This window comes from Molossus molossus, unplaced genomic scaffold (genome assembly GCF_014108415.1).
Source record: "Molossus molossus isolate mMolMol1 unplaced genomic scaffold, mMolMol1.p scaffold_m16_p_17, whole genome shotgun sequence".
Classification (NCBI taxonomy): domain Eukaryota; kingdom Metazoa; phylum Chordata; class Mammalia; order Chiroptera; family Molossidae; genus Molossus; species Molossus molossus.
In genome coordinates this window covers 27066351-27092226 of record NW_023425352.1, presented here as the reverse complement: position 1 = coordinate 27092226, position 25876 = coordinate 27066351, and the positions used below count along the sequence as shown (strand labels likewise).

The following is a 25876-nucleotide window of genomic DNA, read 5'->3' as shown; positions in this document are numbered from 1 at the left end:
CAGACATGCCTACTGTGCTAGGAGCATGCGGAGGCCCGCGCTCTGCAGCCCTCCAGGAATCTGACCCAAGCCTGCGGCAGCCACAGGAAAACACAGACGAGGCAAAAGCATAGATTCCAACCTTGAGAAGGTGTTCCGGGCGTAGTGCATGATGCTGTCAAAGTCGTACATCTCTCCCAGAGAGCTCACTTCCCCAGCTTCCATTTTTAAGAAATTATACTCCTGACCTGTGACACAACACTCGGTTAAGGCCTTTGAAAACAAGGCAGGCACCTGAGAGGAGGGAAAGGGGGGGAGGGAGGGCCCACAGCAACTCCCGAGAGCTCGGTCAGCCCAACCCGGCAAACCAGCGGCCTGGTGGCAGTTCTTGTTGCTGTTTTGAAGACTGGAAATTGGAAACTTAGAATATGTTCTCCCGACCTCACTACCCAAGACCCCTCCCCAAATGCCACTCCAAACTCTTAAACTAAGTTTTCAGGCAGGTGAGTTATCAATCTGATTGGGGAAAGGGGGATTTCTGCTCTTGCTACTGAAGGAGCAAAAGAAAACAAGTCAGAGTTAAATTCAATCCCAAACAGTTCACAATTCAGCCTCGTGAGAGCATTTTTAAGGCAACTGTATTATTCAACCAGATACTTTCATGTCCGATATGAACTTCTATATAAAATTATTTAACATGAGAAAGTATTTTTTTTCCAAATCTAGACACTTTATCTGCCTTGGGGCTGAACGTTTCTAGGCAAAAATGTTTTTATATGTACTGGTGTCCTAACTGTATTTCAGTTTCAAAAAGATGTGTTGCCCAAGTCAGCAAAAATGACTCAAAAAGCCACCAGAACTCTTTTTGGCTTCCCAGCTTTGATGCTGCTACAGTGTTCTGGTCGGTTCTGTTCCTTTTAGGAGATGGAGTTAGATTTCATTGTCCTTTACAACATTGAGAGTCATTTTGCTTCTGCTCTAACCTACAAACTAAGGCAGATGACCTCCCAGGAAGGGCCCCAGATGGTCAGTGACGGGCTGGTGACAAAAGGCTGCACAGTACAGTCCCTGCCTCAGTACTCATGAACGATCATTGCTCGGCTCCCAGCAACAACTCCCCTTCCCTCAGGCCTGGCCCTGCGGATGCCACATGCTGGGCCTTTAGCTTCCAGACTCCACACAGGCTCCTTACCTGGCTGGATGTTTTCTCTGATGATGGTGACATGCTGGTCTCTGTCTGGCCGGGTGTGTTCATGCCAGAACCCAACCACGTGGCCCAGCTCATGAGCCACAATGCCAAACTTGTCACAGTTCTTCCCAATCGATATGGCCTGTGGGCCTCCTCCTCGGCGCCCAACGTAGGAGCAACAGCTGGACAATGCAGAAATACCCAGGTCAGCGGGTCAGGGCACAGCAAGAGTGAGCGTGTGTGAGTGTGTGTGTGAGTGTGTGTGTGTGTAAATGAAACACAATTTTAGAGCTGAAAGTTCTCTCACTGTCCAACTTTCCTCCCAATGTAGCAATAACCTCCAAAGTGTCTTGACCTTCCTGGTGCTCATGGACATGGCCTCTCTTCCTGAAATAAAGCACATACCCTCCCCCACCCTTCCACTTGGAGTCTCTGCTAGACCATCACTGATGTCGTGGGAAGCAGGTGAGTTTCTGTAAAGATGCCTCTTGGTACTGTTATCAGAGGAGCCTTAGGGATGACTCTCTGGGTCACAATTATTTTCTCAAATAACATTTATGCATTACTCCTAACATAGAAAGGTACAAAACAAGAAATTGTATATATCTGTAAGGCAAGGGTTTATCCTGGAATCTGTTCTTGTGCTACATTGGCTACTTTTTAAAAACAACCCCCCAAAATGCATGTTGAACCATGCAGATGCATCTTTAGGATCTACTGAGACACGAAGGTGGCTTCTTTCCTTTGCCCTACCAATATGGGGGGTCATGAAAGTGCATGTGCTAATTCTGACCTAGTCCTGCATTCCTGAGACACCCCTGGGCAGCCCGCTCCTCCGTTTCCTTACCACTGTATACCCTGTGCTCGCGTGTCGGTTAGGACTTGGCGTGGCCATGCGTGTTAGGTGAGTCTATAATTTTCTCTTTTGGGGGCCATCCTTGTCATTTTGGGGTAGCAATGCCATGATAGTTCCTTAAAAGTAATTTGGGCCCTGGCTGGTTTGTTTCAGCGGTTAGAGCGTCGGCCTGCGGTCCTGAGAGACCCGGGTTCAGATCCCGCTAAGGGCACGTACCTCGGTTGCAGTTTGTCCCCGGCCCTGGTCGGTCATGCAGGTGGCAGCCACTCGATGTGTTCCTTTCACATCGATGTTTCTCTCTCTCTCTCTCTTCCTCTCTATCTGAACAAAAAATGGAAAAATGTCCTCGGGTGAGGATAAAAAAAAAAAAGTAATTTGGAAGGAAGAGTTCTGTTTCTGTGTTCTCGGAAGCTGAACTAGTACCAGAATAACCTGTTTCTTGAAGGTTTCAAAGAATTCATCTGTAAGACTGTAGATTTGGTGCTTTGAGGGAGAGAGTGTTTTCCCTCAATTTTTAAAATTTCTTTCAAAGCTACTGGACTGTACCAGTCCTCTATATCTCTCCTGAAGCCATTCACCTTATCCAGATTTCCACATTTCTTACCCTAGAGTTTTGCAGAGTATTCTTTTATGATTCTGCTGAATCCCTTTTTCTCATTTCTGATTTGTATATTTCTGCACTGTCACTTTTTTTTTTTTAATCTTAGTTAGACTAAGAAGTATTTTAACTATAACTTCTTGTTTATTTTATTCAAAAAGTTCACTCTTCAATTAGTCCTATAATGTGTTACCTTGTCTATTTCCTTGTGCTCTCATTAAGTTAATTTTGTTGTGTTAGTAGGCTCTATGTACTTATTTATTTTGCTAGCTTCTTTGAATATTTCTTTTTTATTCTGAATTAGTGATGTGGATATTGGTTTTCCTCTGGACGTAGCTTTAACCATCTCTCTCTTTCCTCTTTTTTTTTTTTTTAGAGAGAGAGAGAGGAAGGAAGAGTAAGAGAGAAAGGGAGAGAGAGAGAGAGAGAATTTTTAACTTACCAGGTAATGTAGAGGTGTTTGTTTTATTTTTGTTACTATATTATTATGTCCAGTTTCATTGCTTTGCAATTAGAGAATATTTTAATGCTATTTCTGCCTTTTAGAATTCACTAAGGTGGTTTTTCTTAACACGTAATAGATGGACAATGTCATTCAAGTTCAAAATACACTTAAAAAAAAAGATGTTATCAGATTATAGAATCTGATAGACCCATAGGATCAACTCTATTAAATATATTTTTCTAATTCCCTACAAATCTCTACTTACGTTTCGGCCAACTGGACAGTGATCCACGTGTGCTGACAGAAATGAAATAAAGTCTCCTGTTGCTAGTGTTTCTGTCAATTTCCCCTTGGATTCCCTGGGGCTTATTTCATGGCTCCTAGCGCTATGCTATTTGGTACGTGAAGATTTATGACACTTATATTCTCACTGGAGCTTGTACCCTTTCTCATTATAAAGTGTCTCACCTTTTTTTTTTTTTTAAAAAAAAAAAAACCATTTTAAAATCAAAACAAAAAATGCTTTGTCTATAACGAAAATTTGATGCCAGCTTCCTTTTCGCCACGTTTGCCTGCTCGCCTCTTTCCTGTCCTTTTAACCTTTCTGGGTCCTTTTCTTCAGTAGTTACCACGTATACACAGCATGTAGTTAGGTTTAAGTTTTTGAAACCAATATGGGAACCTTTTTCTGTCAGTAACAGAGTATATCACACTTACCTTTACTGGCCTAACGGATAAGTTCAGGCATAATCCAGTTATCTCATTGTTTGTTATGTCTTCTTGAGGAAATCTGTAAGCTTGTAAAATTACATACAGAATTTTGCATATATGTACACCACATCCATCAGGGAGCCCGGCAGATTCTCAGGGGGGTCACTGATGCCAAATTGGTTCAGAATCACTTCTCCACATGAAACACCCCCGATTCCTTCCGTTGCTCCCATGAGCGGGCATCCAGACGCCTCGTCTTCCTAGTCTCCCCGTGACCCGCCTGCTTTATCACCGGACTGCGAGATCACTGAGGGCAAAGGGGAGTGGCTGGCACACCCTGGGCTCCTACATATTATTGCTCATTGGAAATACTTGGCTTTGCAGAGGAAACTGAAGACTCGCGAGCCATCGGCTTTGTCTGTGCCTGATTCCACCGAGGTGGCCAAGCTTTGCTTACTCACCCACAGGTTCTGTAACTGAACACAATAAAGCTTTCTTCGTCCGTCCTCTCTATGAAGGTCACACAGGTGTGCTTCTCCCAGTGTCGCATCGCCTGCTTAAAAATGGCCCTCTGGCTCCCTGGAACGACAAGCAAGTGCTCATCACTGCACTCGCGGTCCACGCGTACCGCGGGTGCTTTGATGCACGCAGGCCGACAGCAGCCTGCTCCAATGACCAGAAAATAAAAGGCTTGTCCAGGTGACTCGGAGTAGAAATGTATCAGCAGTGAGGATTTACCTTGCTAAGAATACACTATAACTTCCCTGAATTACCAAAACATACAGAGAGGAGTTTGTGAATCAGAAGAGAAAGGGAAAAGAGATTTGCAAACTATCTAGGCTTCCCAGCTTTTCCTTTGTATTGAAAGTGCTTTTCTAAACTTAAAAAGACGTATATCTTACCCAGGTTGTCCAATTTGGAGACGTCAGGCTTCTGACGTAGCTCCCAGCACTTCACTCCACACCCTCATTTTTTTATAACTCGAGGAGGATGTTGCTCTAGGCTCTAACAGTTCTATGTGCGGGTGCACCGCTGCCTTTGCATGGGGGTTCAGTGTCTTCCGGAGTAGCCTTGAACCTGATTTTCTAAAAAGCCTTTGAAAACAGGTGAATTTCATACTTTCTCTGAACGTGTGTACATGTTTCCTTATTAGAAATGTGTTGAAAAAATAAAACAGTAAGTAAAGTAGTTGCAAACTCCAGTCTGCTAGCTAGGAACAGGAAATATGCATTCTTTTCAAAATCTACCAATCTGAGATGAGTAAGACTATTTTGATTTTGCTAGAAGCAATGAGGAGCTAGAAAAATAGTTTGGGAAGCACAGAGGTTGGTTGGGGCTAGGGTCTGAATTCTAGAATAATTTTGTTGCAAAAAACCAACCAACTAACCAACCAACCAGCCAATGGGAGGCTCCCTGTCTAAAAGTTGTAGGTGTGGTGTCATATTGCTGTCCCTAAAAACATTCATATAGAACAAACAGTAACTTTGCTGTCCTTTTTTTTTTATATATACTTTTGGCTCGAATTATTTGTAGCTTCATCACTCACCGAAATAGCAATCCTACTAATTACAGGATAACAAAAATCCCTGTGTAAAGAAATTTCTCTGAATAAATTAGTTCATTTTGATGAAAGTTATATAAATCTTTAGTTAGAAAAACATGTGAGGCCTGAAAGAAAGTTAAGGTACAAGTGTTATAAAGACCATAGTCAGGGTGCTGGGAGAGAGTAGCTGGTGGGGTACCGGGGAGTCAGAGAAGGTCTTTCTGTGGACATGTCATTGATTTGAGACCCCAGAAGCCAGCCTGAGAAGAGGGGGGAAATAGCGCTTGAGGTGGACAGAAGGGCAAATGCAAGTGTGTCACAGTGGCAATGAGGTGGGCGTGTTCCAGAAAAGAAAGACCACCGGTGAGGCCAGCACCCAGCAAGGAAGGACAGAGAAGAGGGGGTAGAGCCAGGCGGGAGGGGGCTTGGAGGTCATAGCAGGAGTCTGTGTTTCATCAGCAGTGATGGGAAGCTACTAATGACTTACACGTTTTAAGATAATAATACCAATAGCAAATAATTACTAGTTACTATGTCTAGGTACTATCCTAAGTGCTTTATCTAAATTAACTCATTTAATTCTGAAAACAACCCTATGGAGTGGAAAATGTACCCCACCTACAGAAGAGGGAACTGAGGCCTGGAGAGGTTAATAAGTAACCTCCCCCGGCATAGGGCTGGGCAGTGCTGCAGCCAGGACTGGACCCACCCTGGTTACCAGCTGGTTACTTCTGGGGTGGGGTGGTCCCAGGTGCTCAGCAGCGGACAGGTTAGCCGCCATGTGTAGCTGCTCACACTCTTCCTTCTGCCTGGAGGGCTGTGCTCACACACGCATCGTGCAAACCCTGTCTAGCCTTCGGGACTAGGGTCATATGTCACCCCTACATGAAGCCTCAGGCACCAGGTGGCGACCTTGAGAGGTGTAGCCTCCACAGAGACTGCAGTCCCCATGCCGAGTGCACCAGACCCTGTTTGCATGAAAGCACATTAGCAGGGACCCCACATCTGCTGTTGTGACCCCATATCTGCTCAGTCCCACCGAGTCCTTCCTGAGAGGACTGTCAACCTAGAGAGACCAAACACCAGGCCCCAACGCAGGCCTCATCTGGGGCTACTGACCGGTGAAGTTCCCTCCAATGACGTAGGGGATGACCCCTCCAGGCCATATCCTCTCTGTCCTCGAGGTTGTGGCTCTTCGGACCCGGGAAGAGAAGGTCGCAGGGCTCCGTGGAAGCATGGCAGTCTCCTCGCCATCTGCAAGAGAGTCACACTGCCTTTACTTTGCCTTGAATTACTCCTGTGCCTTATGGTTGACATTATATTATCTGTGAGTCCACCAAACGTGTCCTAAAAGGGTATTGGATCTGGTCAGGGTTTTGATCCCCAGGATGGTCATTTTCCAGGCAGGGCGAGAGGAAGTACGGTACGTGTAGCAGGCCTATGATGAGAGTGAGCCCGACTGCTGGAGGCCTTGAATGAGGGCAGCCTGTGGGCCACAGAACTAACTGGGTGCAGACAACTCGCAGCCCTTGGAGATGGAGCCAAGCTAGGGGCGCGGGCTCTTATCTTAGCCACCCACATGCGAGAGAACAAACAGAGTCTATCCCTTGCCTTGACCAAATTCCACCAATGCTGCAAGTTTGGAAAATAATCTGGCCAGTTGGACAAATAAAGTGAACCAGTCTGTGATGCTGGGGAAAGAAACTCTTTGTAATATAAACCTCTAGAAAAAGCAGAGCCTCATAAAACCTCCCCGCTCATCCCAATCTCTCGGTACTTCTGAACCCTTAAGGAAGAATGTGGGGGAAAGTGGAGGCTGTCTTTAAGGTTGTGGGCCCGAGGTGTGACCTCGGGAAATAGCAGAAAGACAGGTGAGACAGAACCACTTAGAACTGTGGCAAGCAAATAACTTTCCTTTTATTCGCCATTCAGACAATTTAGGGTTTTGTTTTCAGTCTGTTTAGAATCTCTCATGATTCTCACTTGGAGCATTTTTTTTTCTTTAGTTTTTATATTTTTCCCCCTAAAACTCAGCTTTTGTGTTTGTTGATTCTTTTTGTTTTTCTTTATTTCATTTATCTTACTACTTCTTACTACTTTTATTTGTTTTATTCTGATATTTCTAGCTTCTTTTTCTTTTTTTGTAATCATCACCTGAGGATATTTTTCCATTGATTTTTTTTTTTTTTTGATAGAGTAGAGGGCGGGAAGGAAAGAGAGCAAGAGAGAAACATCGATGTGAGAGAGACAGATCGATTGGTTGCCTCCCACAAGACCCTGACAGGGGCTCAGGGTCAAACCTGCGACCCAGGTACGCCAAGCCCTTCGGGCCTCAGGCCAATGCTCTAACACTGAGAAAAACTGTCCAGGGTTCTAGCTTCTTTTTTAAAAACACAATATAATTTACATACTAAAATAGTCACCCTTTTAAAGTATATAATTGCGTGGGTTTTAGTATATTCATAAAGTTGTGTAACCATCACCACTATAGAATTCCACATTTTCATCACTCTCCCACCCACACAACCCCTGTATCCATCCGCAGTCATCTCCCCCCGCCCCGCAGCCTGGGGCCATCCTTGGCAACCAGTGATCTACTTTCTGTCTCTGAGATCTTCCTGTTCTGGGTATTTTGTATAAATGAAATCATGCAACATGTGGCCCTTTGTGTCTGGCTTCTTTCATTTAGCATGTTGTAGCATGTATCAGTACTTCACTATAGTTTATGGTTGAATAATACTCCATTGTATGGCTTAATCACATTTGTTTACTCATTCCTCAGTTGGTAAACATTTGGGCTGTTTCCACTTTTTAGCTCTCATAAATAATGCTATTTTGAACATTAATGAATACATTTTTGTGTGGACATGTTTTCGGTTCTCCTGGATATATGGCAAAAAGTAGAGTTGTTGAGTCATATAGTCTATGTTTAACCTTTTGAAAAACTACCAAACTATTTTCCAAAGCAGCTGCACCACTTTACATTCCCACCAGCTATGCATCAGAGTTCTAATGTCTCCACATCCTCAACAGCTTGGTACTGTCAATCTTTTTTATCACAGCCATTCTAATGGGTGTGAAGTGGGATCTCATGGTATCTCATGGTGGTTTTGATCTGCATCTCCCCAGTGATTAATGATGCTGAACATCATGTGCTTATTAGTCATTTGTACATCTTTGGAGACATGCCTATTCAAATCCTTTGTCCATTTCTCAATTGAGTTGTTTTTATTATTATGTTATAATTAGTCTTTATATATTATGGAGACCAGACCCTTATCAGATAAATGCTTTGCAAATATTTTCTCCTATTTTGTAGGCTGTCTTTTCATTTTTTTTTTTTTTTTTTTTTTATCCTCACCTGAGGACATTTTTCGATATTTTGTTCAGATAGAGTGAGTGGGGGAGAGAGAGAGAGAAACATCGACGTGAAAGCGACACATCGAGTGGTTGCCACCCACACGACCCAACCAGGGCCGGGGACAAACTGCAACCAAGGTACGTGCCCTTAGCGGGAACCGAACCCGGGTCTCTCCGGACCGCAGGCTGACGCTCTAACCGCTGAGCCAAACCGGCCAGGGCTTAATTATTTTTTTTTTAATCCTCACCCGAGGATATTTTTCCATTTTTTGTACAGATAGAGTGGGAGGGAGGGAGAGGAAGGGAGAGACAGACAGAAACATCGACGTGAAGGGACACATTGAGTGGCTGCCACCCGCACGACCAACCAGGGCCGGGGACAAACTGCAACCGAAGTACGTGCCCTTAGCGGGAACCGAACCCGGGTCTCTCCAGACCGCAGGCCGACGCTCTAACCGCTGAGCCAAACGGGCCAGGGCGGCTGTCTTTTCATTTTTATAATAGTACCCTTTCAAGTACAAAAGTTTTATTTTGATGAAGGAAATTGATTTTTTTTTTGTCACTTGTGTTTTTTGTGTCAGATCTAAGAAAGGATAGCCTAATCCAACCTCACAAAGATCTGTATCTATGTTTTCTTCTAGAGTTCTATAGTTTTAGCTCTTATATTTAGGTCTTTGATCATTTTGAGTTAATTTTTGTGTGGGGGGGAGGTCCGATTTCATTCTTTTGCTTGTGGATATCCAGTTGTTCTAGTATCATTTGTTAAAAATACTTGTTTTTCTCCTATGGAATTGTCTTGGCACCCCTGTAACAAATCAACTGGCCCTCCTTTTCTGGCTTCTTGAGTTGACTGTTTGGCACATAAATTTTCAATCTTTCTTATATTCCAGTATTAACATTATAAGCTAAAATGTCTTGAGTTCCTCTTTACCTTTAACCCATCCTTTCACACGTACGTTTGTTTTTTTTTTTAAATCTTTATTGTTGAATGTAGAATGTATTAGATGTTCCACATTTGCCCCCCATTAACCCCCCTCCTCCCCACTCCTGCCCCCCTCCCGCCTTTTCCCACACTTTTGTCTGTGTCCATTGGTTATGCATATAAGTTCTTTGGTTTATTTCTCCGCCCCCCCCCCCAACCCCTTTCCCTTTGAGGTTTGGCAGTCTAGCAATGAATTTGTACTTCTTAATCCCTTCACCTTTTTCACCCATTTCTCCAACCACCCTCCCATCTGGCAACCAACAAAATGTTCTCTGTATCTATGAGAATGTTTCTGTTCTACCTGTTCATTTTGTTTGTAGATTCCATTGTTGATAGATATGTATTCATTGCCATTTTGTTTGTTCATATATTTTATCTTTTTCTTCAAAAAGACCCTTCATCATTTCATATAATAACGGTTTGGTGGTGATAAACTCCTTTAACTTTTTCTTGTCTAGGAAAATCTTTATATGGCCATCGATTCTAAATGACAGCTTTGCAGGATAGAGTAATCTTGGTTGTAGGTTCTTGCTTTTCATCACTCTGAATATTTCTTGCCACTCCCTTCTGGCCTGCAAAGTTTCTTTTGAGAAATCAGCTGACAGCCTTATGGGAACTCCCTTGTAGGTAACTAGCTGCCTTTCTCTTGCTGCTTTTAAGATTCTCTCTTTGTCTTGAACCTTTTGCATTTTGATGATGTGTCTTGGTGTGGGCCTCTTGGGGTTCAACTTGTTTGGGACTCTCTGTGCTTCCTGGACTTGTATGTCTGTTTCCTTCACCAAGTTAGGAAAGTTTTCTGCCATTATTGTTTCAAACAGGTTTTCAATTTCTTGTTCTCTCTCTTCTCCTTCTGGCACCCCCAAGATGCAAATGTTGGCACACTTGAAGTTGTCCCAGAAACTCCTTACACTATCCTCATTTTTTTGGATTCTTTTTTCTTTTTGTTATTCTGATTGGGCGTTTTTTGCTTCCTTATAATCCAAATCAATGGTTTGCTTCTTGGATTTACGTACTCTACTATTGAATCTGTGTAAATTAGTCTTTATTTCAGTTAATGCCTACTTCATTTCTGACTGTGCATTCATAATTTCTGAATGGTCCTTTTTTATGCTCTTGAGGCCCTCACTAAGTTCACTGAGGTTCTCACTGAGTTCACTGAGTATCCTTATAAGCAGTATTTTAAACTCAGCATCTGTTAGGTTGCTTATCTCCATTTCGCTTAGTTCTTTTTGGGGGGTATGGGGCTAGCAGAGACCAGATGCTGCTCGTTTGAAAGAATTTAGGAATAACCTGAAGCAGGATCCAAGACAGGCCAATCCTATGGTTAAGCAAGTGGCAAAAGCTTGGGTGGGACTGAAAGTTGGGCGGGGCGGGGCCTCAGGGAGTCACCAGGGTGGGGCTACCAGTGTGAGCCAGGTTGCTGGAGTCCCAGATATGGGGACTGTCTACCGCCCCAGGGAAGGGCTCACCAAAGGAACAAAGGCCTCTGACAGCACGTTTGTCCTGGAGAAAGCCCCCTCTCCAGCCCTCGCTCTATTGCCAAACAGCTCAGTTCTTCCCTGTATGTCTCTGGTGCCCCTCGAGCTGCCTCCCCTCCAAGCTTAGAGGGAGTGAGTCCGATAAGTTCGTGCGCGGGCCCTTTAAGGAGCTGCCTGGGGCTCCAGCCGCCTCAGCCTCCCTGAGCCTCAGTTCCCACTGGTTTTTCCAGCCAGAAGTCATGGGGACTTCTCTTCCTGGCACTGGAACCCTGAGCGGGGCACCTGGTGTGGGACAGGGACCCCTCAGTCCTCAGGGAGGACCTTCCCAGCCGAGGTGTCCTCCTGATTTTTATCCGCCACACGTGGGTGTGGGACCGGTCTGTCCCCTCCGCCCCTCCTACCAGTCTGGATGTGGCTGCTGCTTTAATTCCGTAGTTGTAGGACTTCCATTTAGCTTAATTTCAGGCGGTTTTGAATGACGGTTGTTCTGTAGTTTAGTTGTAACTTCGATGTGGTTGTGGGAGGACGCGATCCCGCGTTTACCTACGCCGCCATCTTGGCCGGAAGTTCCCACACGTACGTTTTAATGTTAGACACTGATATATTCTTTAAGTTCCCTTTAGACTTTCTTCTTTGAGTTATTTGGAGGTGAGATTTTTAATTTCTAAACATTTGTCTGTGTGTGTGTTACTGATTTCTGACATTGGTGTGTGTTCCACGGACCTCCTCTCCAAGGCATAGGTCAGCGAACCTTTTCTGTAAATATTTTAAGTTTTGTGGTTAATATGTTTTCTGTTGCAGCTACTCAACTCTCCCATTGTAGTATGAAAGCAGCCATAGACCATTTGTAGTGAATGGGTATGGCCGTGTTCCAGTAACTCTTTACTTGCAAAAACAGATGGCCGGCTGAATTTGACCATAAATGGCTCACTCGTGCTCCAAGGTATCAATTCTTTGGTACTGTATGTTGAGCCTTCCTTTGTAGCCCAGTACATGATTGGTTTTCATAAATGTTCCATGTGTTCTTGAAATAATGTATATCAATTTCCATAATTGATGTTTGCAGTGTGCTACATCTGTTGTTCAAATATTCTACTTACAAATATTTTTGGCTCCTTGGTTTATCAGTTACGGAGAAAAGTGCTTTAAACAACCTTGAAAACTAAGATTGTGAATTGTCATTTTCTCCTTTAGCCTTAATTTTTGCTTTATATTATTCAAGGCCATGTTGGTTAATACAAGTTAAAGACTGTTAGGTGTTCCAGGCAAATTGTTTCTTTTATCATTAATACTTCTCTCTATCTGTAATAATGTTCACCCGTAATCAAGATTATTTTGGTTGATATTAATATTGCTATACCAGTTCTATTTTGATTACTGTTTGCCTAACATGACTTTTTTTGCATCCATTTATTTTCAATCTTTTTGTGTAATTACTTTTTCGAGTCATTCAACAGGTGTTATTCTTTGAGTAAATTACAATTCCCACAACAAACAATAAAACAAGCTTCACAATGGTCATAATGTTGAAGTTCAACTTTTTTTACTATATCTGAAATGGTTTTTGTAAATTGAAATTCTTATTGAGATAATTGTAGATTCACATGCAGTTGTAAGAGACAGTACAGAGATATTTTGTGTACACTTCACTCAGTTTTCCCCAACAATAACATTTTACAAAACTATAGTACAATATCACAACTGGGTAAGGGGCATTACTATTATGTATACATGGGGGGGGGGGCTCGATGCAATTTTATCACACGTATAGGTTTGTGTATCCACCACCACATTCTAGATACTGAAGTTTCATCACCATAGGACCCTTCATGTTGCCATAATCACATCCACCTCCTCTCCCCTCCCCCCACCTAAATCCCTAACTACTAATCTGTTCTCCATTTCAAAAATTTTTGTCATTTGAAGACTATTATAAAATGAAATCCTGCAGAATATAGCCTTTGGAAATTGGCTTTTCTCACTCTGCAATTCCCTGGAGATTCATCCAAGTTGTCGCATTTATCAGTAGTTTCTTTTTGTTGCTGAGGAGTATTCCCTGATACGTCTGTATTACAGTCTGTTTAACCATTCACCTGTTGAAGGACTTTTGAGTTGTTTCCTGCTACTACAAATAAAGCTGTTACGAACATTCACGTACAAAAGTTTCTGTGAATAGAAGTTTTATTTCTCTGAGATAAATACCCAAGAGTGAAATTGCTGGGTCATATAGTAATGGATCTTATCTCTGGGTTCTCTATCCTGCTTCATTGATCTATGCGTTTATCCTTCTGCTAATATGACACAGTCTTGATTACTGCAGTTACACGATAAGGTGTATCAAGGAGAGTGATTACTTCTACTTCAGACTTCGTTCCCACGATCATTTTAGCTATGTTTCCATATGCACTTTTGTGTCTTTCCATGTAAACTTTAGAATAAGCTCCTCTATGTTAATGATAAAGCCCTGCTGGAACAGGAATTACATTAAACCTGTAAACCAAATTGGAGAGGACTGGCATCTTTTTTTATTTTAATTTTTAGTTTTAATCCTCACCCGAGGATATTTTCCTATTTATCTTCAGACAGAGTGGGAGGGAGAGAAAGGGAGAGGGAGAGAAACATCAACATGAGAGGGACACATCCATCAGCTGCCTCCCGCAGAACCCCGACCAGGGCCAGGGACAAACCGCAACCGAGGTACGTGTCCTTGACTGGAATCAAACCCGTAACTCACTGGTCTGCAGCCCAACGCTTTACCGCTGAGCCAAACTGGCCAGGACAGGATTGGCATCTTTATATTCAGTCTTCCAATCCACTGATAGGAACTGGATGCCTCTCCATTTAAGTAAGGTCTCTCTTGATTTCTTTCATTAGCATAATAATATGCAGTATAGTCATGCACCACTTAATGAAGGAATACATTCTGAGAAATGCTTTGTTAGGTGATTTCATCATTGTGTGAACATCACAGAGTGCACTTACACAAACCTAGATGGCATAGCCTAGTACACACCTCGGATACGTGGTTTTACCACCATCACACGTGTGGCCCATCGCTGACCAAAACATGGTCATGAAGAGCATAACTGTATATAAATATTGTACATGTTTTCTTTCAGTGTACATCTAAGTGTTTCATTTTCTTTTATTATAAATGGTGTTGTGTTTTTAATTTTGGTTTCTGCATGTTCATTGTTAGTATATAGACATATAAGCGAATTTTGTGCTTTGGTCTTGTATTCTGCCATCTTGCTAAACTCATTTTATTCTAGGAGTTTTATGCTTGTTTATTTGTTTCTTGTAGATTCCTTCTGATCTTCTATAAATTTGTTATTTCAAAATAAAAACACTTTTATTTCTTCCTTTTCAATTTTTATGCCTTTAATTTCTTGTTCTTGCCTCGCTGCAGTGTCTTCCAGAACTGCGTTGAATGGTCCCAGGACTAGGCATCAACGCGGATCTCCCTGCCTTGCTCCCAACCTCCAGGGGCATTCAGTCCTTCACCATGAGTGCGAAGTAAGCCAGGGGTGTTTTTGATTCATGCTATTTATCAAGTTAAGATACTTTCTTTCTTCCTAACTTCCTGAATTTTTATCATAAATAGATGTTAGATTTTGTGAAATGTTTTTTTTCTGCATCAGCTAATGTACTCATAGAATTTTTCTTCTTCTTCTTCTTCTTCTTCTTCTTCTTATTTTTAATCCTTACCTGAGGACATTCTTCCATTTTTTGTTCAGAGTGGGAGGGAGAGAGAGGAAGAGAGAGAGAGAGAGAGAGAAACATCGACGTGAAAGGGACACATCGAGTGGCTGCCACCCACACGACCAACTAGGACCAGGGACAAACTGCAACCGAGGTACATGCCCTTAGCGGAAACCAAACCCAAGTCTCTCTGGACCGCAGGCCGATGCTCTAACCACTGAGCCAAACTGGCCAGGGCTAGAAATTTTCTTTTAGCTTGTTGATACTGTTGGTTACTGATTGACTTTCAAATGCGGAACACCCTTACATATCTGAAATAAATTCCATTTGATTATGCTGTACAATTATTTTCTTTATTGTTGGTTTTTATTTTGTTGAGGATTGTTGCATGTAAGTGTAATTACAGTTTAAATGTGTCTGTTAAAATGACAAATAGCTATTTTTTTTCCTTGTTGTTCAATTTGAGAATCTCTCTTTTAACAGATGAATTGCACTTATTTTATAACTGATACACCTGGGCTTATTTCCTTCTTTTTTTCCCTTTCTTTTTGTTATATTTTTCTTTGTTTCTGTTTTCTCCTTTATTGCTTCCTGTTGGATTAAGATGTTTTTCTATATTTACCTTTCATTTCCATTATCTCCTTTCTAGCCTTCAGTATTGCCTTTAATTTTTAACATTCACACTCAACAAAGTATAAAGAATTAGTGAAATAGAAGATAGACTTGAAGAAATCAGAATGTCTATTCTTATTCTGAGAATACAAGGATCTTAAAATGTTTTAATTTATAAATAGATCCTCAAAATTTTCATGTTACTGTTTACTTGTTTTTAAGACCCCAAATTAGACACTATTATTGACGGTTTGTTGGTTTGCAACAGACTTATATCTACCTTCATAGTCCCCCTTTTCTTTGCTAATTGCTACGTCTTGCATCTCAAATCTCCCTGGAAATGCATCTTTAATTATTCTTTCTTGATGATAATAAACTCTCTAAGTTTATTTCATCCTCATTATTTACTTTATCTTCTCTCAGTTTATTTATCCTCACTCTGGACACAAAGTTTAGCTGGGAATGTACAGGACCCCAAGTTGAATGATATTTTTCCCTCAGCACTTCAAAGATAGTATCCCAATGTCTTTTGGTCTTTATTGTTGCCAATGGGAGATATCCTTTTAATTTAACAGTCATTCCTTCACCCATTCTTTTGTTCTGTTTTCCTTCTTTTTTTCTTTGTCTTTGGTGTTCCTGAACACCATTATAATCGTCTACATGTGGATTTGTTGGAATTCTCTACTTGAGACTCAGTATTCTTGAAATTTCATATCTTTCTTTCATTTTGGAATATCCTATTTCCTATCTGACCACTGGGTTCTCTTTCCCAATCTCTCTTTGGGAGTTCTCTCATTTTCTAGAATTCCTATTGATTACACATGAAACACTCATTGGATCCTTCATGTTGCTTTACCTTTTTTCACATTTTCTGTCTCCTTATCTCAATGATAAAACGTCTAAGTTCTCCTTAGATCTAATTTCTACTTCAATAATTCTCTCTTCAGTTTTGTTCAATATAACATGTATTTCAGTCCAGTTTCAACAATCATAGTTGTCATTTCTAGAAGTCCTATTTAGTGGCTTCCAAATTTGCCTGCCCTTCTGTTTTAGTTTTGTTTTTTCCCCACTATAGTTCAAATTCTTCCATTGGCTCTTTATTTATTTTATGTATACTTATTTAATCTCCTTCAGATTGTTCTATTATTTCTATATCTTCCAGTATTAATTCCCCCATATATTGTCTCTGCTGATTCTCCTTCACAGATTAACATTTTGTGTTTCTACTGTTTTTAATTAAAGCTTATTTTGCCCTGGCTGGTTTGGCTCAGCCGTTAGAGCATTGGCCCACAAACTGAATGGTCTCAGGTTCGATTCCGGTCAAGGGCACATACCTGGGTTGCAGGTTTGGTTTGATCCCTGGCCCTGGTCGGGATTGTGTAGGAGGCAAACAATCAATGTGTCTCTCTCGCATCGATGTTTCTCTCTCCCCACTTCCCTGTCTTCCACTCTCTCTAAAAGAGCAGTGGAAAAAAGTATCCTTGGGTGAGGATTAACAGAAAAATGTTTTAAATAAAAAAATTAAAAATTTTCTTTTTAGGGGAGGAGTCCCACATGCCCCCCATCATGAGTGTGGCCCCATGTTTCATTTTTTCTGGGTTCCTGGGATTCTGTAGATCCTTGATCAATTTCTTTCTTTCTTTTTTTTTTTTTTTTATATCCTCACCCGAGGACATTTTTCCATTTTTTGTTCAGGTAGAGTGGGGGGGGGGGGGGAACAGAGAGAGAGAGAGAGAAACATCGACGTGAAAGGGACACATCGAGTGGCTGCCACCCGCACAACCGACCAGGGCCGGGGACAAACTGCAACCGAGGTACGTGCCCTTAGCGGGAACCGAACCCGGGTCTCTCAGGACCGCAGGCCGACGAGAGCGGCCAAACCGGCCAGGGCGATCCTTGATCAATTTCTACATTAACTTCTAAGTTCAGGGTTTCCATATACGGGAAATGTCACTTGAGAACTTGTACCTGTATGAGGAACAGGCTTGGGGATTCAGTTTCTCGTAGAAGATATTTTCCCCACTCGAGCCCAAGAGAGACAGAGAGCGCCTGCCCGTCCTCCGCAGTCTCGCCACCACCCGAAGGCCAGTTTCACGTGCTTCTGCTCCCTGTTCTCTTCTGACCAGGGCAACTTCCCTCTCCGTCCTTTGAGCCCAACTCTGTATTTTTAATTTGGGGTGGAGAAAAGGTTACATATTTCTTCAGCACGTCTGTGTTTGTATAAGAGGTCCTACTCGTGCGCACGGCCGGAACCAGAGAGCTGGCACGGAACGCGTTTCCGAACCTGAACCTGACTGTTTCACTGCTAGAGCTTCTAGACCAGAAGTCAGACACTTGCAGCTCCTGGGATAACCCACCCCACAGATGTGTTTTGTTTGGCCTGAACACGTTTGGCCCACACTGTGGGTTTTTTGTTGTTGTTTTTTTAGTCTCCCTTTAGTAGCCAATTTTTAAAAATCAAAAGATTTCACATAAGAATGCAGATTTTCTAGTTTTTCTTGAAAAACAGAAAGCCCTGGAGACAGTGAGCCCATCTTCTGTCATTTACAAGCCACTGGAGCTAAGTAGCACCTGCTCCCCACCGTCAGGGCCCACGTTTTCCCGTTGCCGGGATCTCTCCTGCTTCACTGTCCTGTCCAGCCAGCTTCACCCACTGACATAACCTGCTTGGCCTCAGCCCTGGACTACAGATTGCACCCAGGTTTCAAACATGAGTGGCCCAGGAGCCTGAAACTTCCCGGGACCAGGAACTGCAACTGGTTTGTTCACACTATTCACACCGAGCACCGTGCCTGGTTGGTGGTAAACATTCAGAGCTTTCGTATTTTGAATGAATTAATTAAAGAATGGATGAGTTATGCTAAAAATAAACATCCCAGCAGTCCAAATTATTCTGTGGTGGAAACCTCTTCGAAATATTGGCAGCCCTGGAGCCCTTAATGTTTAAACCCTGAGACTCATCACGTCCTAAGTAATCACAGGCAGCGATTTAGCAAGTGGAAGTTTGTGATTCATTTCCCGTATGGTTTTCAACAAGTCTCTGAATTTTCCTCTGCCTCCAACTCTCCTTTGGAGAATGGACAAAAATACTTCTCTCTTGGAGGCACTAACACTGAGACACCATGTTTCTCAGACAAGCTGTGTTACACATGCAAGTGACCCAGTGCTGTCGGGGCCGGTATGCAGCCGAGTCAGCATGGGAAAATCTAAAGTGCACCTGGAAAGAGACCGGGTGTAATTTTCAGAGATGGGTTATTGAATGACAGCTTCCCCCTCGGTCCAGTGAGAAATTTAATTTGCCAAGGACTCAACACAGGAAGCATTTGCCGATTAAAAATATGTCTAAACAGATGTTCCGCTTAGCCTGGAAGAAGGATCTTAATGCAACTGTCATTATTGGATTTTCTTGGATTACTACTATCTGGAATCGGAGTCCAAATAGAAGGATGTAATTATTTATTATGGCCCAGAGCCCTGCATTTGAAAAGGAGCTCTGGGGCGTCTAAAAGGATTTAACACGCTGGGGGTGGGGTGGGCTGCGGGATAAAGTCCATTTAAATTCCCTGACCCTGGGAGTGGACCCTGTCCTCGCTGAAGCAGCAGAGCGGCCGTAACTATTCAATGTTCCATCTCCAGCTGAAGCCACAGCCGTGTCATAAACAGAACCAGGCCTGACCTAGCCTTCCCAAGCGAGGAACTGCGAATTTTCAATTAGTCAGCCGGTCACTCCCACACTGGAAGTGAACACCCAGACAGTCCAGCCATCTGCATGACCCTCGGCCCGCAGATGACGGGCAAGTTCGCACCTGGTCTGAGCTGTGGCAATCCTGACCGACCAGAGAGCAGCCCTCGCTGGAAGGGGACACTGGGTTGTTCTGCACAGCGGTTCTCACACCTATGCCCACTTGAATCAGCTGAGGAGCTTTATTTATTTGTTTGCTGTTAATCCTCACCTGAGGATATTTTATCCATTGATTTTTGGAGAGAGTGTGGAGCAGGGGGGAGACAGAGAAACACTGATGTGAGAGAGACACATCGATTGGTTGCCTCCCATACGTGCCCCGACCAGGGCCTGGGGTGAAACCTGCAACCCAGGTACGTGCCCTTGACAGGAAATCAAACCCGAGACCCTTCGGTGCACGGTCCGATGCCCTAACCACTTAGCCACACCGGCCAGGGACTAAGGAGCTTTAAAAAAATTCTGGTGTCAGCCCCTCTGCCCTGAGATGGTGACTCAGTGGGCCTAGAGTGAGGAGAAGGCATCTGTAGTTTTTAAAGCTCCCCAGGCGATTCAAAAGTGCAGGTTAGTTTGAGAACCACTGACATAGCCCAAAGGTTAAGAGCAAGGGGTTTGGGGCCAGGGGGACTTAAGCTCAGGGTAAACACTGCCGTTTGCTACCTGTGTAGCTTTGGAAAAGCCACCTTCCCCTGAGCCTTCCTTCCTGCTGCCCGGTGGCGGTGCGGGCACTGACCCAGGTAATGAATGTCAAACGCCTGCTGTGGTGAGGGCTCAAGGCGAGCTGCAGCCACGGCTATCAAGGTCTGCATGTGGGGACAAACCAGAAAAAATGCCTGAAGTTAGGCTCCGCGGCTACAGCCAGATGCACTGACGGAAGTGACATGCGGGGGTTCGGTACTGAGGGAGGCTCTGCACCCGAATTGGTGGGGTTCCTATTTTCTGGTGCAACCAGATTCCATGAGTACTTGCTGCAGCACAACGCCACAGGGGCTGCCTTGGCAGTGCAAGGTCCGTTCTCCATCATGAACGCGGGTCTGGAAATCAGGCTCCAGCAAAACGCTCACAGCCTCGTGCGTGGAGCAGTCACAGGCCGTGTCGTTGATCCCATTATCAGCCTCGGGCGCAGGCTGAGCTCCCATCTCCGGGGCAGGGAGGCTCCTGAGACCAAACAGTCTGCCTGGGGGGTGCTGAGTGAGCAGTTCTCCGAGCCCCCAGCCCTGCCCAGGGCTGGAAGCACAAATCCCCACCGTCAGGGCTGAGGGGAGACACATAAAGCCAGGAAATAAAGCGGCCGCCAAAGCCAGTGGGCCCAGGGCTGCCCTCCGACCCTTTCTCCTGCTTGGGCGGTCTCTCTTCCTCGGGTGGCAGGAGGGGGGCAGGTTGTGATTAAAAGAGACTCTGAGATGGACACAACTCGCCTTATCTTTAATTCAAACAAAACAAGAAGCACCCAAGCTGGGGCCTGACAGTGTCCGGGCGGGACGAGTGGATGAGGAGCCCGAGGGACAGGCTGGAACACTCTGCCTCCCCTCCCCTTCGGGGTCTCCTTTCCCCTCAGGATTGCCCTGGCTGCATAAAGACCTGCTCGCCTGCAGCTGTCACAGAGAAGGACTGGCCTCACCTGGACATTATCCTCTTCAAACAAACCAGGCTCATTTGAGGAGCTACAGACAATGGATTTAGCCAGCTTTAGGATTGGGGGGGGGGGGGCAGGGGAGTGCTGTCATCATCGTCCTTAAAAACCCAAGAAGGCCTCTTGTTGCAGTGCGGTATTGTGCACAGCCCCACCAGAGGCAGAATTTTAATGGGCTGCAGCAGCTTAATTCCTTCCTGTCCCTCTTAATTGTGTTTCTATGCAGCTGTTGAACAGCTGTGGGACTCCAGTCCAGAGGTGGACGATGCACTTTCAACACTGGATAATATATTCTTGGAGGTGGAGGTGGAGACGTAGTGGAGGTGCTACACTCATGGAGAACCGTTTACATAACAGCACCTGGCTGTACACTTTGTACACAAATTACTTCTAATTCTCCAAATCTCTTAGGAGGAGTTAGAAAACTTACCCAAGGTCGTAGCTACTAAGTGGCTGAGCTGGGATGCAAACCCAAGTGTGTCTGACTCTCCAAGTTTATTTGGTCGGGTCATTTTACACCCAATAAACTAGTAAATATTAAAAACAAACAAACAAACACCCTGACAGTGTCTACCACTGCGGAGCAGGTGAGAGGCAGTGAGGGAACGTGGCGGATGGTCTCCAAATGCAGCCACCAGCAAATCCTCTCATCCCTGTGAGCTCCTGCCACCTCTCATATCAGGGGTGGAATCTGTTTTCTTCTCTTTGAACCCGGGCTGGACTTCGGCTTGTTGTGACCAGTAGAATGTGGCTGAAGCAGCCTTCAGGGAATTCTGAGTCCAGGCCTTAGGTCGACTGATGGCTTCTGCTTCCGCCCCCTGGGAAGCCAGCTGCCATGCTATAAAGAAGTCTCAGGGCAGACAACTAAGTGGTGAAGGCCACGTGGAGAGAGGAGCCACCTGGAGGCACACTGAAGGGCCGGGGCGTGACTACAGCTGTTTTGGACCCAGCTTCTCGCTGAATATAGTCAAGTAAGTGACCCCCGCCAACATCAACCAAAGGACCACGCCACTGAGCCCAGCCAACCCACAGAATCATGAAAGACAACAAACCACTGTGTGACATCACTAAGTTTGGGGGTACTTTTAATGCGACACTAAAGCACTTAAATCGGGAAGGAAACTTTAGGTGTGGCATCTGCATCACTGCAATGTGACGGCAAACCCTCTGGTTTCATCTCCACACCTCATGTTCCTTTGTTACCAATAAGGGCTGGCCAGCCGTGGCCAAAATGAAGTGCCACTGAGTTTACCAGATGTCTGGGGAGCCTAAACACACATAAGTCAAAATATGTTTGAATACACAAAGCAGTTAAATACAGATTTGAAAGGGGGGCTTGCACATGGTCCCAGAAGCAAACTGTGTGACTGGAAACCAAGTTTGCAATTGCCTTACGGTGGTGGTGGGGAGTGGGAGCTAAACTGAGGTCACACTGACCAGAGGGGGATCAGAAACCCAGAAAAAGAAATGGGTAAAGGACAGGAAAGGGTGAGTCACAGAAGTACAACTCCAAATCGCTGGCAAAGGTGGGAAAAGATGCCTACAGTCACCAGCAGTCAGAGAAATACAAATTATGTAATAATAAGCTACCGTTTACATTATTGAAAATGCTGATAATACCTAGAGTTAGAAAGAATATGGGGGGAAGGGCACAGGTTTAAGTTGCTATGGAAACATATTCTAGCAGCATTATTCACGATGGCAAAAACTTGAAGTGAAGTGAATAATAATTGATAAAAAAAAGGATTGAAAAATTACGGTCCATTCATACCAGGCATATTTTGCAATTATTCAAAAGAATAAATTGAAGTTATAACAAGTGTCTTAGAGGAATTTCCCATAAGGTATAGATGAGTGAGAAAAACATGATACATAAAAAAACATGTATTAAATGTGATCCAATTTTTTTTCATCCTCACCCAAGGATATTTTTCCATATATCTTCAGACAGAGTGGGAGAGAGAGAGAGAGAGAGAGAGAGAGAGAGGGAAACATTGATGTGAGAGAGACACATCAATTGGTTGCCTCCCACACAACCCCGACCAAGGCCAGGGACTGAACCACAACCAAAGTTCTTGACCTTGACTGGAATTGAACCCGCAATTCTTTGGTTCACGGGTTAACACTCTAACCTCTGAGCCAAACCGGCCAGGGCAAATATGATCCAATTTTTTAAAAAATGACAAAGCTTATAGCAATATATATGTTTCTACATGTACGTGTGAGTATATGCGCATGGAGAGAAGTATGTAAGGTGCACACAAAGTCATTAGCGTGCAACACCTAGGAAAGGGTAGAGGGGTGACCGTAGGAAAAAGGAAGTGAAGGAGGGAGCCAAATTAATGGGAGAAGAAAACAAGACAACATTAAAAAAAAGTATGTCAGCCCTGGCCGATTTGGCTCAGCGGTTAGAGCGTCGGCCTGCGGTCCAGAGAGACCCGGGTTCGGTTCTCGCTAAGGGCACGTACCTCGGTTGCAGTTTGTCCCCGGCCCTGGTTGGGTCGTGCGGGTGACAGCCACTCGATGTGTCCCTTTCACGTCGATGTTTCTCTCTCTCTCTCTCCTTCCCACTCTATCTGAACAAAAAATGGAAAAATGACCTCGGGTGAGGATTAAAAAAAAAAAAAAAGTATGTCATTACATTATTCCATTTACACATCTGTGTGAATTATATACATATATATGTATGTATGTATATATATGCATTTGTGTAAAATTATGTATATGCATGTGTATGTGTGAAATATAAAATAACATTAAAGCAAAAACATAAAAGAAAGCACATAATAATTTCTATTTCCTCCCTACATGTCATCTCCAAACACAGGTTTCTGGCATTTTAAAACTATTCTGTATACATTTTATGCAGAACCACTGCCCAGGCCACTGTTGCTCAGCGGTTAGAGCCCTGGCCCACACCGAAGGGTCCTGGGTTAGATTCCCAGTCAAAGGCACACACCTGGTTCGCATGTTCAATCCCTGGCCCTGGCGGGAGTCATGTGGGAGGCAACCAGTCGATGTGTCTCCCCTCTTCCACTCTAAAAATCAATGGAAAAATATCCTCGGGTGAAGATTAACAAAACAAACAAACAAAACAAGAACCGCATTGCTGGCAGCGAGCCCTGGTTCCCACAGGACTGGGGCTGGCAGAAGCCCAGCAGCCCCTCTTGTCTGAGCAGGAAAAGCTTCTTCAAAAGTGAGACACCATCCCAGAGCCTCCAGGCTGGAACCTCAGCACCTCAGAGCGCCCGCGGCCTGAGCACCGCTGTGCAGACAGGGCTGGTGGTGCTCCCGGACAGGTATCTGCTGGCCGGTGGCCTTGCCCACAGACGGCCACATCCACACCTGTGCCCTCTCCCACAGCCCAAGCTTCTCTAGTCTACACCCTCCTCGCCCCAACCCAGCTTTGTTTCCTTCCCTGCCTCCATGCCCACTCGCCCCTAGCTCCCCGAACTTCATCATCCCTCCTCTCAGCCCTCAGGGGCTGCAACTCACAAGCCGAGCTCTAGAAAGGTCAAGTACAGATTTCAAAGTTTAACTAAAGACCCTACAGTCTCTGAGCAACCAAACGCCACCCTTCTATCCCTCTCCCTGGCAGCCAGCCACCTCACTCAATAAAAGGACACACTCCCTCATGCCCACAGACTTCAGCACTCCTTAGCCCACTGTGATGAAGGGGATAAAAAGAGGTTCCCAAAGCTGGGGTGTGGGGGCCGGGAGACGAGGCGTGACTGCCCGTGGGCCTGGAGCTGCCTTTGCTGGGGTTGGAAACAATCCGGATCTAGACAGTGGTGATGGCTACACGGCACTGTGAAGACGCGTAACGCCACTAAACCGTGCACGTTAAAATGGCGATTTTTCTGTTATGTACAATTTACCACAGTTTTAAAGAAAAGCACCCAAAGGCCCGGTGGGTCCCGTGTTACCCTTTCCAGCTTCCTCGCCGCTGGCGTTCCTGGCCGCAGGGTTCTGCCAGCTGTCCAGCGACGGCTCCTCAAGGCCACCTGAAGGGAGGAGGAGAAAGGAACGTGATGACTCATCAGTCTTCTCTGCACCAGCACCAGGAGGTGAGGGAGACGCCCGGTCACCTGGGGGACGATCAGAGGCACAGGTGGAGCAGTAAAGATATTGTCAACAAAGGTTTATTGAGCACCTACCGGATGCCGGGATCTGTTCTAGACACTAGGGCAAAAAAGAACCTACTTTTTTTAATAACATGTACATAATTCACAAATTATAAAAATATTACTCTCCTTGATCAGCTCAAGGGCACTTGAAGTGAAATATACAAATAGGCAAATCCCAAAAAGTCAGCTCCCTCACCTCCTCCATAAGAAAGCCCAAATGCAAACAAGCTGCTCCCCGGGGTCCCCCTGCTGGGGAATGCACCAGGCTAGCTGGTTACTACTGCTCCTTGGCTGAAACAGGCATTCTGGTTTCTGATCCGGGGTGAGCCTCCTTTTAGAAACTGCTCTGTTTAACTTGTAAGTCAGACTCTGCAGACAGCGCCTCAGTCCAGGACAGCGAGGCTAGCATTTGCTTGCTAGTAGCCATGATCCATGAGCCAGTTCATATCCATCCCCCCCGGGGAACATGGTCAGTCACCAATTATCATCACATCCACTGTGAGTCAGGTGCAGTTCTAGCACTGGGGATCCAGCAGTGAACAAGACAGGTGTGCACCTTCCAGATGGGTGGACAATACGCAGCAAGAAAATAAATAAGATCATTGCTGGTTCAGAAAGTGCGCTGAAGATCAAATCAGCATGTGGTGGGGCAGGCCTGGAGCAGCTGCGTAGAGGGTGGTCGGAAAAAGCCCTTCCAGGGAGGTGACACGGAGATCTGGGCCACTGCAACCCCGGCAGAAGGCAGGATGGGGACAGAACACCATCGGGAACAGGCCTGCCCTGAGGAGGTGCTGACCTTGGTGGCCGAGGGGGACAGGGTTTAAAGCAGGAGAGGGATAGAGGGGAATGTTTGTATCTGCTTTACCAAGATCTCTGGCAGGCAAAGAGAAAGCCGGTGATCAGACAGGAGCCTTGTGCAGGT

At 44.6% G+C, this 25876-nt stretch overlaps 1 protein-coding gene across 1 annotated transcript in view; it reads right to left on the bottom strand.

The window, feature by feature from the left end:
* TLL2 (tolloid like 2) overlaps positions 1 to 25876 on the bottom strand; it is a 114937-nt gene that overhangs the window by 43922 nt on the left and 45139 nt on the right. Inside the window, exons 3-7 of the mRNA XM_036265529.1 lie at positions 24754 to 24831; positions 6441 to 6575; positions 4240 to 4357; positions 1172 to 1350; positions 122 to 227 (exon numbers count right to left, since the gene is read on the bottom strand). Coding sequence (XP_036121422.1) covers positions 122 to 227; positions 1172 to 1350; positions 4240 to 4357; positions 6441 to 6575; positions 24754 to 24831 — 616 coding nt within the window. The remainder of the gene's footprint in view (positions 1 to 121; positions 228 to 1171; positions 1351 to 4239; positions 4358 to 6440; positions 6576 to 24753; positions 24832 to 25876) is intronic.